Source organism: Triplophysa rosa, linkage group LG17 (assembly GCF_024868665.1).
Source record: "Triplophysa rosa linkage group LG17, Trosa_1v2, whole genome shotgun sequence".
Lineage (NCBI taxonomy): Eukaryota > Metazoa > Chordata > Actinopteri > Cypriniformes > Nemacheilidae > Triplophysa > Triplophysa rosa.
Genome location: NC_079906.1, coordinates 21,877,183 through 21,897,190, shown reverse-complemented (window position 1 = coordinate 21,897,190; position 20,008 = coordinate 21,877,183). Strand labels below are relative to the sequence as shown.

Here is a 20,008-nt window from a genome sequence, read left to right as displayed (position 1 = left end):
GGCCATTGACTCAAAGACACTCGACGTCTAGTGAAGACATTTTATTCAATTCAAAACAGAAAGAAAATATACTCAAAGAAAAAATGTTCACTGCACACGTGTGTTAGTTGTAAAAATGCATTCAAATACTTGTAAAATCTCACAGAACGTCTCACTCGGTTTCAACCCGTTTCTTCACATCACCTGAGCCTTCGCTCACATCACTCTCGTTTCCATTTACCACGGCTGACATCATAATATTTGTCAATTTTGATTGGCTCTCAGTCGAGACACCATTGGTGATGTCTGATTGGCATTCCTCTTCCCCGTTGTTTGTCGGACAATCTCCGTTATGCTGATGGGAGTCAATGTCACCGTTGACATTGATTTGGTCAGACTTCTCTACACCATCAGTCTCGCCACGTTCACTTTCTGCATTTTCTTCGGTGGCCTCTTGCGCCTGTTCCCCATTGGTCTTCTCAGCCCCAGTCGCCTCTCCGTCGTTGGCCTGCAGCCCTGAAGCTTCTTTCTCATTGGTCGACTGTGATTTCGCCTTTTCAGCCTCTTCTGCTGCTTTTTTCTCTTTAAGCTTTTCTTTGAACTCCATTATCCTTGTGCTTTAAATAACAACAATGAAAGCCATTCATTCGGTTTTGTTTGAATTAACTAATAAACAGTACGTGAACCTGACAATTCTGCAAAACCGTAACAGTTTAATTTATTTGATGTAATAAGTTCATTTATATACTTTTTTGTTTACAACTGTATTTGTTTTCGTAATTTCCTTTTTTTCTTTTGGGATGTAATGTGACCTGGATGTGTGTTTGTGACATTCATCTTACCTGTATGACGTCTTGAGTATGCCATTGACCAGAGCGAGCTGTTCCAGTGTGGTGTCCAGAGACGGAGTCAAACTCTGTGGATGGCAAAAGAAAAGACCGTTTGAAACAAAATGGAAGGCACGCCTTGGTTCTTTTAAGCGATGTTTTCAAACTGAGCTTACCTCAGGCGGTGCATCACAAAGCTCCACGCCCCCCTGACGAATGGACCGCTCCACGCGCACAGCCTGCTGGGTAATGTTCTTCAGGAACTCTGAGCTGCATTTAGTTTGGGGATGATCTTCACCCCACTGTTGAAAAACACACAAGCGAGCTCAGAAAACCATTGCACTTTTGACTCGAATCGCTAACTTCTCACAAGAACACAAAAGCTCACCTTATTCTGGAAGATGCTGTGAGCCTGTTTCTCAAGGTTCATACCTCCTCTGTAGTCACCAGACACACAGAGTCTCTGTGCCAGCAGATGGAGACTGCAAGACACAAGAAATCAAAAATGGCATCTCTCAAATCAATATTTCACAGCAGAAATATGAGTTAATGTACATTCACAAAATAAATCTCTTCAAGAGCCCATCCTGTCTGGGTTTATCTTGCAGTAATGACATCATAAGCTTATGCTCCGTACTAAATCTTGTAAGGCAGTGACGTCGTAAGGAACTAAGTTAAAACATTCCTCACAGGCAAAAAATCTCAACTTCTCAGACTTCTCGTGTGCGCAAGATGCTACACTAACGCTCAGTTTGTCTTCGTCTGAAGTGTGCACCTGCTATCTGAGCTCTTTAAGAACATCAGAACGTCTTACATGAGAGCTGCCGTAAGGTCTGCGTCTCCTCTGAACGAGCTGGTGATTTTCAGTGCACTCTGGAGGTATTGTAGCGACTGCTCCCCCTGAAGAATCAGTCCAAGAGACGCCTGCAAGACACAAAGTCGACGGATTACAGTAGAGTTTCGGATAAATACATGCAATCATTTATTGTAGGAAACAAAAAAACACTTGATTATTGTGTAGGCGCTATGCTGCTGAAAAAGACAATTTGAACAAGCTCAAGCTGGTTTAAACTGGACTGGCTGGTTTCTGAGTAGATTCCCAAAAACCATAAACCAAGCTTGATCAGGTTGGGAAACCTGAGGTCTAAGATGTTCTTTTCAGCAAGGCACTGTAAAAAATATTGAAATGAATCAATTGATGCGTATAATGCTCCAAACAAATGATGTTTGTCGGTTTTGTTGAATGTAACTTGCATCAATGACTGCGGTGTAAGGATGATCTCCGCCGTGAACCGTCAACAGAAGAACTTTGGCACGATACAGACAGCGCTGAGCGAGAGCCGCTTCACCTCCGGCGAACAGATACACGGCCAACAGCACCTGACACAAGAGACATGACTGCATTACATACTGCTGATCTTTGGAAACACGTCTGTGTTATTCTGTAAGAACTTCACTCACGTATTGCCGAATGGTGTTGGGATGATCGAATCCTAGAACCCTTTCACTGATGACCACGACCCTGAGCTGCACGCTACGAGCCTACGAAGGGAGAGAGGGAGAAAATAATGCTAAGTGGTCAAAGATACACATTTAGACTAGGGCTGTGCATTTAACGCATTAATTAACGTGTTATGGAAAATTAACGCGATTAAAATTTTTAACGTATTTCACGCACCCGCCCCAGACATAAGTAGGTCATCTTACATTTCATACAGTTGACTGGTGACAAATATGATGCTGGCAACAACTTACTGCGTGATATATAACATACAGAATACTGTCAGTTCTTCGGGGAAAAGGAAGATATTACTTAAGAATGTTAGTAACTAAACTGTTTCGGTCTTTGATAATAATAATTCAGCTTAATAAATAATACAAAATACAGTAAATGATGTCCGTCTTAGCTTCTGAACATCTGAAGCTACTTTCTGTATTGTCTTATTATGACTTTAAATTATATGTTGGCCCCAAATGTGATGTGTGATTAAGTTGCGATTAATTAGATTAATTAATCGCAACATCATGTATTAGATTAAAAACTGTAATCGCTTCACAGCCCTAATTTAGACACAAGTCACAGTTTTAGGTGTGTAAGAACAGAACGGTTTACTCAAACGTTTACATTTGTGCGCTTTTATTTGCTCACATCACAATGCTCATTAACTTGCGAACCATCGGTTACCCAAGCGGTTATATTATATAAAATGCCATCTTTCAAGTAAGTGACTCATTGAACAGCCAAGAAGAGTACACGCACCTCAGCGGGACGGCCCTGTAAGTACGCCACTTTTGCCAGGAGACTCAGACAGTGACAGGCCTCAGAGTGCAGATCATCACACACACGACCAAACAGATATGAAGCTTCTTTAAGTTTCTCGTACGCCTGCTCCAGTAACCCTACAGGAAGACAATGATGCTGTCAAGCGATGTGATCCCTGCAATGTGCATGAACTTCATGAACTTCCACGAGTACCTTTCTGAAGGCTGCTCTGTGCTGCCTGGAACTTCTTGGTGGCATCGGCGGTCGTCATGGTTACGTGCTTGATGACGGGCAGGATGTTGAGCACATCGTCGGGGGAGATGGGCGGCTTGTTACGGTTGTCGAACGTGTACTCTTTGAGACGGAGCTGCGGGACAAATTTGAGGTTCTTTACAAATTCTCAGAAAATAACGCAATGTCCACAAATGTCACAATTGACCAATCAGAATCAAGTATTTTATATAAAATATTTATAAAATATTTAGAGTTAAATATAAAAACTTTCACTTGACACTTCGCAGGGATGAGTCTGAATTATTATTTGTAATATTAAACAGCATGCTGTACATACAAATGTTATTTTTAGCTTGTTATTAAAAAATAACAAAATATAAAAAATAAACTGTAAGAAAATAACTTCAAGAATATTTAAGCGAACATAATTGTTGTTAAAGAACACCTGAATGCCAGTCTTCAAGCACATCTCTCTCAACAAGGATATCTTCTGCAATCCGTATTGCTCGACTAGATTGTCCACATTTGACCTGCGACAAAATGTTACACTATGATGCTACAACAAAAACGTATGAGACGGGTGAAAAGATGGCTCTTTTCTCTCACCCTAGTCCTTCTTTAAGTCTGTAGGTTTCTTGAGCATCCTGACATATGAGACTCCACAGTTCGTTGCCGCTCAGCGTACTCCAAGAGGTGCTATCCGTAGCCCCTCCCCCTCCACGGCCACGCCTCCTGGAGCGCTTCTTAGACTCCTCCCCATTTGATGTTGAACTGAAGTGAGGCACCAATAAGCAGCAGAGGAAATGACTCACGGCTGCAGACATGTTAGACGTCTCCACCCCCTAAAACACGACGCAAGAAATACAGTCACTTTTATTTACTCAACCTCATTTCAATTTTTGCAAAGTAAAAAAAAAAATATATTCATTTTAAAGGTCCAGTGTGTAATTTTTTGGAGGATCTATTGACAGAAATGCAATATAATATACAGGACTATGTGTTCAGAGGTGTATAAAGACCTTACATAATGAAGCGTTATGTTTTTATTACCTTAGAATGACCTATTTCTATCTACATACACCGCGGGTCCCCTTACATGGAAGTCTCCATGTTGTTTCTACAGTAGCCCTAAACGGACAAACTGCTCTAGAGAGCGCATTTCGTAAACACGTTATCTCCTTCAGCAAAGAAGCGAAAGCGTGACGACATCTCGGTTCTGTGTCAGCCACCGTAGTGCTTCGAAAGAGAGGGGTGGAGTGAGCCGTTGGTTGCAATTCATAACCTCACTACTAGATGCCGCTAAATTTCATACACTGGACCTTTAAATAAATAAATTTAAATACCTGAATGTAGCCATTGAATAACCTTTGTGCACAGCGTACTACAATCTCTGTGAAGACCAACCTCTGTAGGAAATATGGCAAGACATGAGAAGAGCATTACAGAAGAAACAAGTACTATATTATACTCAAATATTTACTATAGTCAACTCTGGTGAAAATCATAGATAATTGAGCATTTCTGAACCCTTCTATGAATACTACCGTGTTTACTACAGCTTATCAATTTACTATAGTATACAATACTATGGTATAGTAAAATTACTATAAAACACTACATTATAGGACAGTTTTACTCTTTTTCATGTGGATAAAGTGTCGTTTCTGGAAAAAAATCCATTATCAATCGTGTGGATTTTGCGTGATCTTACCGTGATGTGTCTCAGTTGATCCTTGAGATCTGATTGGCTGATGGACAATATCACTTGTCCGAGATATCGCAGATTTATTCCTTTCTGATGGAGGGCTTGTCGTAAAGTTGCACCGTCCATGGGTACGTCAGGGCCTTGAATACAATCGTTCATCTGAAAACACACGCACTGCCGCTTTAACGTGCCGTTCATCACTCATCTGTAAGAACATACACACATTCACCAACACACAACACTCACAAACGCCGGTATCTGCTCCTTGAAGATAAAAGACGCGGACTCCTTCAGTAATCTCTTCTGGAGCGCCACCGCGTCACGCTCGGAATCCGGAAACTGCACACCTACCCGAATCGAGAAAAAGTCAATAGGAAGCACTGCACGTATCCATTATGAATGAGGCAATCCCACAATCCCTTGTATTAACTGTAAATGCATGTGAATGTGTTTTTGAGGGAGAGTTTTTCTTAAGCTGACCTGGTGAGAAGACATTAGGGTTGAAACGCATCTCGAAGATGATGTCGCTGACGGATCCCACATCTTTGCACGCACCTCGTACCGCGTCTGTGCTGCGAGAGACACCTGAAAACATGAATACACACATGCGTTACGTCTGTAACACTTCACAGGTGACCAAAACAGAACGAACAGTTTGAGCATCTCACAGGCATTCATGCACTCCTCAACTCCTCCGCTCTCCTCCATGAGAGCTTTCACGCACGCCGAGAACTGATCGTGTCTAAAATATAAAAAACCCCCACACTGTGATTAGAAAGATGTTGATTTTAGATTTAAAGGTGAAGCGTGTACGTCTCTTCGATGTTTAAAAACAAACACAGACTCACTTGTGTTGAATGAAGGCTTTCACCAGCTCCGGTCGTAAACGACACAAAGCGTGAGGGTACCGCCTCGGAAATCCATCACCTGCCGCCGCCTCCTGCTCTGTTACTACTCCGTCACCGTCCTCCACCAAAAAGTTGGTATCAGCAGGCATGGTCCGGTACACATCCAGCAGGTAATACCGACCATCGGCCCCCAGAATTCCCTGGGCATCCACAGAAGTGAAGAGGGGCAGCTGATGCCCAGTCGTTCCCAGGACCGCGTGTCTTTGCAGAGCGAGAGCCTTCGCCGAATGAGCCAGCAGTTCTAGGAGTTTCCGTCTGGCTGGATTTTCCAGAGGACCCACGCTGAATCCGTACAACAGCCCGTTGGGAACTTCAGCCTGCTCGGGGCCCTGGAGGCCGGGTGCCAGGGCCTGCGCGGACAGCCGGACGCCGCGGTAGTCGGCCAGCGCTGTGGGGATGGTGTGCAGGTTTTGGAGGTCTCCTTCCAGGTCGCTGTAACCCTGAACCCCTCGCAGTTCCAGACGCTGAGCGGCCCTGTGACCTCGCTCTCCGCCCAGCCACTCCTCACCGTGAGCCGGCACGCTCATGAACACGCCGCCCCATAAGAAAGCGGGTTCCTCGCGGGAATCGTTGAGCGGATCGACCAAACCGTCGATGACTTTCTCGGCAGCCTGAGTAACAGCGCTCACGAAAGCAGAGTTGACCTGCAGGGACACAAGACGGGATGTCACAAAACGTCTCTGCGTTCAGACAATGTCAGCAATAAAGAAATGCTTTAAAAAACAGTGAAGTATATGTGTGCGTGTGTTCAGACCTGTAGTAAGGCTCTGTCTCTCTGAAGTCTCTCCTCTAAACTTCTCTGAGGAAGATCTCTGGCTGCTTGGATCTCTTTGTTCCAGTCTGGGGCCTAAAACACACCACAGACATTTCAATCGGTTATTTGGTAAATGTACATCTAAACATCCATCTCGTAATGTATTTTTCCTTATTTTAGCCCACCACACCCTTCTCCTTCTTTGCATTGAAAGACAAAATACTATTATTGTAACCAAAGGTCTTTTGACAAAAACACAACGTGAAGGACACTTATCAATAACCGAGCAAAGGCATCATTTCATTTGATTGCTTCACTTCACTATAAACAAGGTTGTATTTGTTAACTTAAGTAAATGCATTACCTAAAATGAACTAACAATGAACAGTAAAGTTTTTCAGCATTAACTCATCTTTGACAAAATTATGTCTAATGAATTATTCGTGTTATTTAAAATGAACTATAAATGCTGTAGATGGAAGTATTCATTGTTAGTTCATGTTAGCTAATGCATTAACCAATTGTTAACAAATATAACCTTATTGTATAGTGTTACCTTGTATTTTAATCTGAATCAATTTAGGTTTTAACATTTACTGTTAGAAACAAGCAATATTTAACATGCTGGTGGCTGATATTCAATGTTAAGCACCTCTGTTAAAAAAATGTTTGTTTAAAGGGACAGTTCACCAAAAATTAAAATTCTCGTTTACTCACCTTCGAGTTGTGCCAAACGTGTATAAATGTCTTTGTTCTGATGAACACAGAGAAAGATATTTGGAAGAATGCTTGTAACCAAACAGTTCTTGGACCCCCACTGACTACCATAGTAACGAAAATTACTATATATATTTTTTTTGTTCTAACAAACACACAGAAAGATATTTGGAAGAATGTAGGAAAGCAAACAGTTCTACATTTACATTTAGTCATTTGGCAGACACTTTTATCCAAAGCGACTTATAAATGAGGCATAACAATGGAAGCAAAGAGTGCAACAAAAGGACAGCAATGCGTAAGTGCCATAGAACTGCCCTCTGTTTGCCTAATAGTGTGTTCCCACCAGACGCGAATGAAGCATTAAGCGCGAGTGATTTAAATGTTAAGTCAATGCAAAGACGCGATAGACCTCCTTACGGCGCGATTCGCACAAATGAGGCGGCGCGAATGACGCGATTCGCGCGAAATGATAGTTTCGGGCGTTTGACGCGTGATTCGCGCGAGTTGAAAAATCTGAACTTTGGCGAAAATTTGCGCCGCGTTAACCAATCAGGAGTTTGCTCTAGTAGTGACGTGCAGCGTCTGTACACGAAGGCAGCCAAGAGAAACAGATAAGCAGCGCAACTGAAGTCTATTTGAATTATAAACAGAGAGCGTCTTTGCAATAACTAATCACATATTTAAAAACTACAATACTAATTTCTCACTAGAAATGCAATCAGAAGTTGTTGAAAGTGAAAATGAAACTTACATTTATACAAAACGGGCGTTTCGGCCGCCATTTTATTTTTTCGAGCTTGCGTCTGTTGTGAATTTCACGCGCGAATGAAGCGAGTACACTCAAAATGTTCAAGCGTCCAACTATGCGCGAATAGCACGATTTATTCGCGCAAACCGCGTCCGGTGTGAACACCCAGTAACACAGTGCACGAAGCTATATAAATAAAAACATATTTCGTTCGTTCAAATATCTTTCTCTGTGTTCATCAAAACAGGTTTTGGAACAACTAGAGGGTAGGTGGTTTATGACAGAACTTTAATTTTTGGGTGAACTGTTCCTTTAAGATTTGTATTTCTGTACCTTCTCTGGAATATGATTTTTATAACGATCACTCACATATAATGATAAGTGAGTGAGGGCAGGTGTGTACTGCAGTGCCTGATCATGTCATGTCATAAAACTTCCCCCTCACCAGAGTTTTGCGGACCTCGTTTGGGTGTCACCTAGATCCCAGAGAGTCGGCTCCAAATAGCCTGATACCTTGTGCTTCTCCAAAGTTTTATGACCATCAGATCAAGGTTCCAGAGGCCCTTTTGCTATCAGTAAGCCGTTAAAGGAACATAACACCTAATCAGCCATCTGAGGCTATCCAGAGAAACTGGTCTGACAAAACTACACTAAACTGTCCTTTTCTATAAATGTATGTTAATATCCTTGTTGTGTGTTGGCACTCTTGCAATCTCAAGTTAACTGTAACCAGTAATGATGCAAGTTTTGATTTAGGCTTTATTGTATTCATACGTTGGGATGATTCACAGTTTAACAGAATTCAAGGCATAGTATGTTTACTATGTAACTCCTCCTCTTTTAATTCCTTATCTGATGAGTTATGTTACAATACTATAGCACGCATCGTACTATGTCCATAACTAAGTTTAGTTATTAGGTGCCAATTAACCATACTGTCAGAGCTATGCAAATGGCCACCCACTGGGAGGCCGCGTAGGCCTTGCAGAACTGCATTCTGAAACCTCTAGAACATTTCCATCTCTCCAGCACATACGGATATTGGTCCAGCACAGAGCTCGCAAGTATCCGATTCTATACATAGAATAGCTGCGTTAAGTTTGTACCTCTTTGTTAAAGATGATTTTTATCAGTGTTCAGACATGCTCTCTCTCTCTCACTCACTCTCTCTCTCTCTTTCTCTCTCCGCGCTCCCTAGCGCTTTTGTGTTTCATGTTTCATGTATTGTTTGTGTTTATGCGATCGTCATTATGTTTACCATGTAGAATAGAGTTTAATAAACAACCACATATTCCCCTTGTGATGGGTTTTCTGTGCTCAACGCTCAAATATACTTGGTCACTTAAACTTTTTTTTATTTATTTATTGTGTTCGGCCCGTCGGACTCTCGCTCTTCAAATGTAAATCTTGGTGAGCTAACCTCCTCCGTAAAGCCGTGGGTAGAAAATCTGGGTGTTATCTTTGATGATGGCTTAAAGTTTGAAGAACAGATTAAAATGGTGGTCAAGTCCTGTTTCTTTCAGACTTCGACTTCTGGCAAAAGTAAAAACTATCTTGTCAAAAAGTAATTCATTCTTTCATTAGAAAATTCAGCTGCGAGGCTGTCAACAAGCACTAAAAAACGAGATCACATCACCCCAGTGCTACGTTCCCTGCATTGGCTTCCGGTGCAATACCGTGTCAATTTTAAAATTCTACTTCTAGTGTTTAAATCCTTACACAGTTTGGCCCCCTCCTATCTGTCAGACTTACTGGCTGAACATCGGCCCATTTTGTCTCTCCGGTCGTCAAACCAAAGCTTACTGTGCATCCCGAAGTCCCGAAGAAGTTGACCGCCCTGCCCCAATTCTGCCCCTAGACTGTGGAATTCCTTGCCCCTCAGAATCAGATCTGCATCTTCCTTATTTGTTTTTAAATCAATGTTGAAAACTTCCCTTTTTGATGTTGCTTTTTGTAATTAAGATCTTTTAATTTTTTATGTACTTTCGTTTTTCTTGAAATAGTTTTCTCTTGAGCAGCACATTGGTCAACCCTGGTTGTGTTTAATAGTGCTATATAAATAAAAATGACATTGACATTGACAAACTGTGTTAGATTTACGCTACCTTTGCTCTAAATCCTGCTTGGTAAAGTCACGTTACTTATGGCCATGAGATAACGTAAAGTGTATAATATCATTAATGCATTCGCTGGACGAATACATACAAATATTGTTATACTTTACTAATCAGAGACTGTAAAATATGTATATTTAATAACGATTATTATACGTATTTTCCTTTGAGCTAAACTAATTCCTTGACTGAAATTGATGTTTTCATGGATGTGATCTTGATAGATCTGGTGGAGAATCATATTTGGTGAGCTAAGCTCATCATTATTTTAACATGCAGCTAAAACAGCTACAGTACACTACCTGTGTGTTAAGCTCCTGATCCAAACCCAGCCGGCCGCTGAAACTGGACTTATGTGAATGAATCGAAGAGATGCCCAACCAGCTGAGCGTGCGGTCCGGAGTGGACAGGGTCTCCTCTGCCGGAAGCGACGGCCTGTACGGACACACACACACACTTACTAAAGCGATCTGAATAACACGAGCGAGTGTGAACGCGTGTGTGTCTGAGCATCACCTGTGTTTCAGTGCACTGAGGTTGTGTTTGAACTGTGGGCTGAGGTGAGACAGCAGATCGGTCAGACAGTGACACACTGGAGTGGATGAAGCGGGACGAGGGTCAAACAAGTCAAGAGTCGATCTGAAACACCAATCACTCAATTATTACAGCAAAAATAACAGTATTAGTTTGGTGATATGCTGTTCTTCTACGGCCTTACCTGTTGACGTAAAATCCACGCGGACAGGAAGTGATGTCACACTGTTTGCCCTCCAGCGTGTGAACACTGATGTACATAAAGTCGCCCTGCAGTTTTCTAAACCCAGGGGGCGTGTTCCAACAGCTGAGTGACAGGTCTAACAGGTAACTGGAATGCTAGAAAATAATTGTTTTATTGATATTTATTATTATCTGAAAGAATCACAAATAAGATCAATATATTATCAATATCATATCAATATTAAAGATCAATGAAAATTTGAAGATTAAATGTGTTTGAATTGTATTTGTGTGTGTGTGTGTTTTACATACTTCGCTGTGTGTGTTGTTAGGCAGCAGCGTTGTCAAAGGGGGACGTTCCAAAGCTCCTGGTTGGATGTAGGCAGGTGGAGGTGGGGCTTCGGCTGACTGCTCTGCTTTACTGTTGGCTCGTCTGTTTTTGGATGAGTGGGGAGTGGGAGGGGCTTCTAATACACACAAACACACATTTATCGTCATAAGCGTCAACATAAATCAATGCATATATATAAAACGTGTGTCATACAATATACATACAAAATTTGAAAAAAACAAACAGAGTTTCTTACCAGGTGTCTGGGTGAGCGTGTGAAGCACACTGGGCGATCGGCCCTCCATCAAGCAGTCTTGGGGTCCGGCGGCTCTCAGCATCTCTTGCACACGTGCCAGGTGAGCCTGTGCCGATCGGTGCGAGTACGGCTCTGTAACCCACACACAAGGGTCAAAGGTCACACGAACACAATAATGGGCTGTTAACATTATAGCGATAACTATAACATTAACTATAAAAAATAACCTTTTAAAAATCGTCCTTAATTCAGAATAGCGGTAACGATAAAGATACAGTGAACGACATCGTTGGGATCACTTTCAGAGCGTTTTTTTTCCCAGCTGATGAACGATAAAACACACTATGAGACAGTTTCTGGCGGATAACGTTTGACTATTGGTGATCGCAACGCGGGTTTTATGTCTGAATCAAAGACTCTAGTGGTCGGAAAGCGGTGCGTTTACGGCGGGATATGAGTCTATGCAAGCTGGCAAAATATATGCTTTACATCCCAGACACGAGCGCACCTTCACCCTTCAGAGAGAGCATCCAGCCATATTTTGGAGAAAAGACGTTCGGGAATGAAAACGAAAGCATCAGCTGCAGGTCATCTACATTCATTTTAGTGACTGGGAACACTGGAGCGCGCAGGCATAAAATAAACAAAGTTATTGTTATCGTCTGCTGGTGTGGACGTAAATAAAGTTATAGTTACAGTTATTGTTATAGTTGTCGTTATAATGTGAACGGCCCTTAAAACTTCATAAATGTGAATATTTGTGAATGTTATCTGGGAGAGTGTTAAGGTGTCCAGTGAGTAATGGGGTAATTCAGTGAAGAATCGTTTTCCCACACTGTTCCCGATGAGTCCTCGGTGACTCACTTGGCTTTACATTTGACATCAAACAACCCTGGTGAATCAGAAAGTTGCGAAACCAGTCTGACAAAACCCACACTGATTTCTGCACAAACCCTGAGCTCCCTGCTGACAGAAACTAAACTAAACTGGTGAATGTTTCTCGTGAAATTTGTTAGTTGGTTTCAAGCAAGTCCAAGCGGGTCAGTCGGCCCGATTTGATTTCTAGATGGTAATGGATTGGAGGAACAGATCAGATCAGCTGCCAACTTTCCCTACAAAAATCAACCATGGTTTTGCTGTTGTAAAAGTGTAGGTTTTCGTCATTTCATGATTGATTAGCATCTGTATCAGGTTAAGGTGGTTTTGGACAGTGTTAGCTGGTCTACGGGTTGAACCAGATCCCAACAGCTGCACGTTGTGTTAGGCAACACTGATTCTCAAACACAAATGTAGCCGTTGCACACGTTTACTTGCGAGGTCTTGAGTGTACCTTCCACTAGACGGAGAGTAACTCCAGCTTTGAATCCTTTGACATCCCGGAGCTCCGCCAGGAGGTCAAGGGTCACGCCTGAAAGGGCCAGAGTGAGGGACGTGCGCGGTGCTACCTCCTCTCTGCCCAGCACGCTCATTATGGTGTCCTGGACCAGCCAGAATCCATTCACCTGAACAGAGAAGACTCAAAACATCAGAGAGGTATCTGCATACTCAAACACAGATAATGTGAGAGCTCATCTCTCGATGACATGATTTGCATCCTTTGATGATCTTTTAAGTATTTTATCAGATAACTGAAATTATTTGCATACGAAATCGATGTGAACTACACTGAATTTGAGCGCCAGATAGATCTGAACACCTAATCTGTCAATAGCATCATGGCCATTTTTTTTTAAATGTGAATTAAATGAATAGTTCACCCAAAAATGTTTTTTTATCACTTCATTCACCCTGTATGACTTTCTTTCTTCTGCAGAACACAAAAAATGATATTTTGAAGAATGTCGATAACCAAGCAACACCGAACCACATTCACTTCCATTTATTGAACACAAAACCACTCCGACATTTCTCAAAATATCTTCTTTTGTGTTCCACGAAAGCAAAACAAGAGTGTGAATAAAATCAAAGAATAATCATTTTTGGGCGAATTATCATTTTAAGGTGACAAATACTGTTGATGCAATGAATAAAATATACTCAAAAAAGAAAATATCTCATACTATTTTTAAGTGCTTTTAGACAAATGATCATAAATTGTCTTAATTAAAGGCACAATGGTGAATGTTTATCAGTTAACTTTTGTTTTGTATTGGTTTGACCTTTATTCCGGATCTTTCACGGCCCATCTTGCTCCGAGTCAAGAGTTTTGTGTTTTTAAAGCTCACCTGCAGCTCAAAAGCGTCGACACCTGCACCCTGAATCTTCACAGGAAATGATCCGTCATCATCACTTTTGCTTCCAGAAACATCTGCAGAGTAAAGGATGTTTAGTGTCACCGGATTCTTCATTTTGAGCTCAAACATGTGCTTTAGGCTAAAACTGTGTTACATAACACAGTTTGGAAATAGCTGTTCAAATGTCACTGAAATTGAAAAATAGAAATCCCAGAATCCACTAACAGGACATTACCAAGTACTGTACATGAGTGCCCAAAAGTAAAAAAAAAAAAGTTTTTCATATTTTCCCATTTTGAAACAAAATCCATCATTAAGTTACATTTACATTTAGTCATTTAGCAGACGCTTTTATCCAAAGCAACTTACAAATGAGGTAAACAATTGGAAACAAAATAAGGACAACAAAAAGCATAAGTGCAATAAAACTGGTCTCATATAGCCTACCACAGTATACAAAGCTTTTTTTTTTTAAGTAGAAAAGGGATAGAAGTCAGAACTGATCGGTCAGGTGCTGAAGGAAGTTATTTTGAAGTCCCCGTGAAGCAGACGTTGCGATCGTTTTTACTTCCGTATTTTGACGCATTTCCAAGTGAAATGGAATTTGGAATGAGAAAAATTATGGCCGTCTTTTGTCTTTCTCTGCGATTTGATTGGATGTAGAAAAACAGCCGTTGCATTTTGAAATGGATCTGGCAGCAGACTGAAGGTTGAAGGGGAGGAGTTAACGGATGCTCCGCCCAAGCCGTCTACACTTGGTCACTTCATGCGTTTTCTCTGATCGGATAGCTATCCGATCGTGAAAAGACCAGGTGTAAATGCCCTCTGAAACGCATTCGAGACGGATTTAAATCCGATCGCTCAAACCACTTCATGAGGTGGGACGCATTCCAGTCAAAACTGATCAAGTCTAAATGCAGCTGGTTGTTAAAACCACATATATCAGTGCTTAACTCCTCCCAAACGGATGTATGTTGCTCGCAAGTTAGCCGCACATGAGGCAAATAAACCGATAAAACGTGTGGTCGTAGACGCGGTTAGTGTGAGAGCGCTGAGATCTAGTCATCCTGGAGAACGCGACTTGTGGTTTTTCTGCAAAGGCATGATGCCACGAGAGCACAAGAGCTTTGGAAGAGAGAACGTTACAATACGAGTTTTTCATGCATTTTTAGACACGACTGCATTTTCAGAGGTAAATAAAGCAAAACAACAGTCCCTGTCATTTCATTTCGGCGGAAATAAAGAGTTAACATTTGTATTTTGCGCACGAATAGAAGATCGGATTCATATCCGTTCAGCTGAGACGCATTTATATGTAAATGCATTGGTTTTAATAAATCTGATGCTATCCGATCAGAGAAAACGCGCGAAGTTACCAGGTGTAAATAGGCTCTAACATACGTCATTTAAGATGAATAGTCACTAGAGGACGGAAGAGTATTTTCAGATTTTAACTGAAGATTATGAGGGCACACGAATTTTAAAAACAATTTACAATAAACACTGCAATATTTCATGAAAAAATATGCATTGTAATTTTTTATTTCACTGGGACTTTAACAGCACAACAATGCGAGTAAACACTTTTAGAATGTCTCAGCATTTGGTTTGTTCCTCTTTTTGTGAAAATGACCTCAGCACCCGAGTGACTGCTCAGCAGGATCTGAGAACCTTCCAAAAGATGAACCGAAGCAAGAACATTGCAGATTTTGTTAGTTACCCTTCAAAGCAAGGTTTTGTTTGCTTATTTTAATCTTAGATTGTACATTTTTACAATCAAAAGTTGGCGGTTAATGCACAGACTGTACAAATAAAGTACAAATAATAGTTTATGTTTGTATTAAATAACATGAACAAAGATGAATAAATGCCGTAAAATATATTCCTCGTTGTTAGTGAATGCATTAAAGTCCCAGTGAAATTTAAAATCACAATGCCTATTTTTTCATGAAATATTGCAGCAGTTTATCAATGTGAGTCATTCTCTTTTTAAAAGTCGTGTGCCCTCATAATCTTCAGTTAAAATCTGAAAACAAACTTCCGTCCTGTAGTGACTATCCATCTTAAATGACGTATATTAGACGGCTTGGGCGGAGCATCCGTTAACTCCTCCCCTTCAACTGTCAGTCGGCTGCCCGTTTCATTTCAAAATGCAACAGCTGTTTTTATACATCCAATCAAATCGCAGAGAAAGACGAAAGCCACGCCCATTATTTTTCTAATTCAAAATTCCATTTCACTCGGAAATGCCTCAAAATACGGAAGTAAAAACGATCGCAACGTCCAATTCACGGGGACTTTAAATAATGTTATGAATGAGATCTTATTGTAAAGTGTTACCAACGTTACATAAATCCCACATAAAAAAATAGTATAATTTAGTATTTTACTAAAGTAAAGTGTGGTAAACTGTAGTATGAGCCTATTAAAGTATAGAAATTAATACACTGTGTTAGTGCATTCTATAGTATTTTGTTAATACTGTAATGTACTCTAATATTTACAATAGTAAGGTTTAAAAACACCACAAAACAGGAATTTTACCACTGAGGAATACTACAGTATTTTTTATTGGGAATTTAATAAGTGATGTAGAAACCGTGCATACTCTTTAATATTTCTCATTTCCTTTATATCATCACTTCTCATTTTCAACATGTCTGAAGGTTTGTGTGCCAGCTCTAATCTAACAGCAAGACTCGGCTTGATTCAGTGCGTGCTTGTCCAGACACACTTCTGAAATCCCCCGGGCTAGTAAATGAAGATAACGCACACTGAATAAATGACTATTACTAACACAACACACACCCCAGAGATAATACATTGTTTCATTAACTGTTTCTCTGAGATCCTGCTGGCTTATTGAGATGATAAAACTCACAGATGAGCTGTTCTTGAACTGAAAGACATCAAACAGACTCTGAGCGAACCGCCTTCGCCCACTGACATCAAGAGATCCATTGTTTTTCAGTCACGTGTGCTTTATAGTTCATACTAAATGCAGTAAGTTAAACCCTTTGTAAATCATCAGATGAACTTTTTTATTGTAAATCTGTAACAAGTGGCTTTAAATATAGCGTAATGTTTGAAACGGAGCTAATACAGCACATATTTACGGATGGCCAAAAATAGTTCAACAAACACGTGAGAAGAAACAAAAGAATTTGAAGAATGATGGATTCAGTTCTGCAGACATCTGGGGTCTCATTTATAAACGTTGCGTACGCAAAAAAAAAAAAAACTTGACGGGAGAATGTGCGCGCCTGTACGCAAACTCTGACCCATGCGTACGCACATTCTGGAGACACGGGCGACACAAATGGTGAGTCAGTGAATTTAGCTTGCAGAAAGTAGGCCTAAGTGTGATCAAAACGATTATAAGCATTAATGCCTCACACACATTTATTTTGTTAAAGATCCACATGATCACGAAGATCAAATCTGCAGAGTTATTTGCGCTTGTATTGAGTGATAATTGTTTCATGCACCTTCTTCTAAAATCCAACTCAAATCTTAAATAAAAATTCAATCTAAATATTTAATCAGCGCTGTCTCACCATCACGCTATGAGCGCATGAGGAGGAGATGATAACTGCAGAACACAGTGTAAATAAATACTAAATATATTTTCCTTCAATACTGAGCATAATCATCAAATGTCAAAGTCTGGAAATATAGCCATTAAGCTCTCGCACAATCGTTTCTCGTTATGTCCTCGTTATCAGTCCTAATTATAACAAAACCGGAATAAAGAAACATTCGTCTTTTACAATTATGTCTTCAAATGTTATCTCGGGTGAAGGACACCACTAATTAATGAGGTGATTTTAATGAGGTGTTAATGATCAGTCAAAATGCTGTAAACATATAAATGCTGCAGAGACCTTCTTTGGCTTTAATGTAATTATAATAATAATTATAACAATTATCAATTTGTAAATCGTAGTGAATCTCATGTTTGGCCATTTGTGATTTCGTTGCGGAGATAAAGGATGGGATCGGGGGTTTTCGGCAGTTTTACATCATTTTTTGTTATTTTTCTATGGCATCTGATAGCGGCTGGACCCGGAAACGGTATATGTCCATTATGGTGCGTGACGTCAGGCTTAACAAGCGGATTGGATGCCAGGCTTATTAATATACGAATCAGCATTCATGAGGTGCTTTGCATTGACTATTTATGGGTAAAAATGGGCGTGTAAGGGGCAGGATGTGAATCTGATTCACGTACGCACACTTGCAGGTGATCTGTGATTTATAAAGCCAATATTGCGTACAGGTGTGCGTACGCGCGCTTTTATAAATCTGAATATTTTTTGCCGTACGCACGCTTTTATAAATCTGAATATTTTTTGGCGTATGCTATTTTTGGCTTTCGGGCGCACGTACGTACACTTTTAGTAAGGATCCTACGCACAGTTTTATAAATGAGACCCCTGATGATTTGATTGTTGGTGGGATTATAAATTCAACTGATTTAAAGATAACTAAAAGACTTTGTTTATCCAAAGTGCATAACAACAAACCTATTACAGTGACGATACATCTCTGGGTTAATAGTTTAGGAAAAAAATGTCATTTTCAAAATCCTACATATCCTTCAAATGTTTTCAGATACCAATAAAAGTGCAGTGATGTCAGCTCTAGTGAACTAGTTTTGACCATGTTAAAATCCCTGATTTATAAAGATGACCTACGGTAACCTCTGTGCCGAACGCAAGTAAATAAAAAAAAAACGCTGCATTGCCTGGAGAGAAAAATCACAGACGAGAATTCTTCAGTATCTCAATCGTTTCTCCAAGACATCAATGAGATGAAAAACAAATGGAAAGTCTCGTCTGCGTCTCGGATATTTCTGAAATCTCACATCAGAGTTTGAGAAGAGATGTCAACAGTGTATCAAACTGAGCTCAGATTTGTCTCGTCCGCAATCAAAAGTCAATATTATTGAAGATCTCAATATGAACTCAAACATTTCTCGTCACATTGACTCAAATCCAGATGATTTGACCTCGACAATCTACATTCGTTTTACACCTCCGTACTCTTCATGTTTCAACAATTTTTTTCCTCATTACAGCAATTTTAAGAGAAACATCTGAGACTATGTTGATACTTCAATGAAACCACTGAGAACTCCATCAAATCTTCATGACAGGCTGGAATGATGGTCGCCCGAAGAGTAACGCGCTCCTAATGAAAGACAGGAATGTCCCGGAGTGTGCTGAACTGGACCGCTGCCATGACAGCAGAGGATGACTAGAAAACATTCAAGTCTTTCACACATGTGTGTTTGTACGCATGACACAGGTGAATCAGTCACAGCAGGGCAAGAACAGCAGGTCAAAGGAGAACTTTAGTGTTTGTTCTGCAACGTTTACAGCAATTTTGACCCTATTGAAAAAAACAGCATATGCTGGTCTGGTTTTGATGCTGGTTTGTGCTGGTTTAAGATGGTCAAACCAGCATCAAAACATAACTTACCCAGTTTTTTTTTCAACAGGGTTGAACGCTCATTCAACTCCACGCGGGTGCTGCTCAGAAGAATCATTACTGAGCTTTTTGAAAAAGCTGATCTTGATTTTAATGCCACATTATCTGCATTTTATATTCGTTTCTCTTCAGGTACGCGTATGACAACAGACAACTTTACCAAAACAAGCTTCATTCAAAGCACAAAATATCAAGAAAAAGTTTCAGAGAGAGAGAGAGAGAGAGAGGGAGGGAGGGAGGAGGGGGGAATGAATCAGAAGGTGCCACACTTACCCACAGTCCTCTTCTCTCCGTTTCCTTTCTTTGCCGTGTCCCTCATGTTTTTTTCCTCGGTCTGCTCTTCTCTCTCGATTGTGTTGGTTTGTAACACTGTTTTGTTCCTGTTTTGTGCGCACAGAGAGCTGTCAGGTGTGACTGAATCAACACGTCTTTTCACTTTCTCATTCCCTCGCTCGGCCACTCCTTCTTCTCGACAGACTGCTGGAAGTCCTCCTCTCTCTCTCTCTCTCTCTCTCTCTCTCTCTGGGCGTGACGGTCACTCCATTTTGAGAGAGATCAGTAGGCACTCCCCTCCCCCTCTGACTTCCCTTGGGGCAGGGAGGGAATCCTCGAACCCTACAAAAACACACACGTACACACCTTTGAAACACATACATATATACACACACACACACACACACACACACACACACACACACACACACTTGAAGCAATCACATTAAACT

At 40.8% G+C, this 20,008-nt stretch overlaps 1 protein-coding gene across 2 annotated transcripts; it reads right to left on the bottom strand.

The window, feature by feature from the left end:
* Positions 1-26: 26 nt before the first annotated feature.
* On the bottom strand, positions 27-19,773 carry si:ch211-166a6.5 (clustered mitochondria protein homolog). Of its 2 annotated transcripts, XM_057357601.1 has the most exons (26): positions 19,557-19,769; positions 13,782-13,864; positions 12,887-13,058; positions 11,557-11,688; positions 11,282-11,436; positions 10,971-11,125; positions 10,769-10,891; positions 10,555-10,687; positions 6,671-6,763; positions 5,857-6,560; positions 5,677-5,750; positions 5,489-5,593; positions 5,255-5,355; positions 5,015-5,167; positions 4,647-4,709; positions 3,910-4,145; positions 3,749-3,833; positions 3,283-3,436; positions 3,067-3,206; positions 2,268-2,348; positions 2,061-2,186; positions 1,621-1,730; positions 1,195-1,288; positions 983-1,108; positions 822-895; positions 27-596 (listed from the first exon to the last, which is right to left on the bottom strand). In XM_057357601.1, exons 1-26 carry the CDS (start codon positions 19,600-19,602, stop codon positions 152-154), a joined length of 3,963 nt encoding a protein of 1,320 aa, XP_057213584.1. In that variant the 5' UTR covers positions 19,603-19,769; the 3' UTR covers positions 27-151. The 2 variants fall into 2 exon arrangements, with proteins under 2 accessions (XP_057213584.1, XP_057213585.1); XM_057357602.1 differs by lacking the exons at positions 27-596; positions 822-895; positions 983-1,108; positions 1,195-1,288 and having other exon boundaries at positions 1,626-1,975; positions 19,557-19,773.
* Between the last annotated feature and the right edge of the window lie 235 nt (positions 19,774-20,008).

Coding starts and splice junctions, on each gene's coding strand:
- si:ch211-166a6.5 (XM_057357601.1), bottom strand. CDS start 19,602: ATGAGGGACACGGCAAAGAAAGGAAACGGAGAGAAGAGGACTGTGG. Junction 2,187..2,267: donor CCAACACCATTCGGCAATAC/GTGAGTGAAGTT, acceptor CTCTTGTGTCAG/GTGCTGTTGGCCGTGTATCT. Junction 1,289..1,620: donor GACCTTACGGCAGCTCTCAT/GTAAGACGTTCT, acceptor TGTGTCTTGCAG/TCTCCATCTGCTGGCACAGA.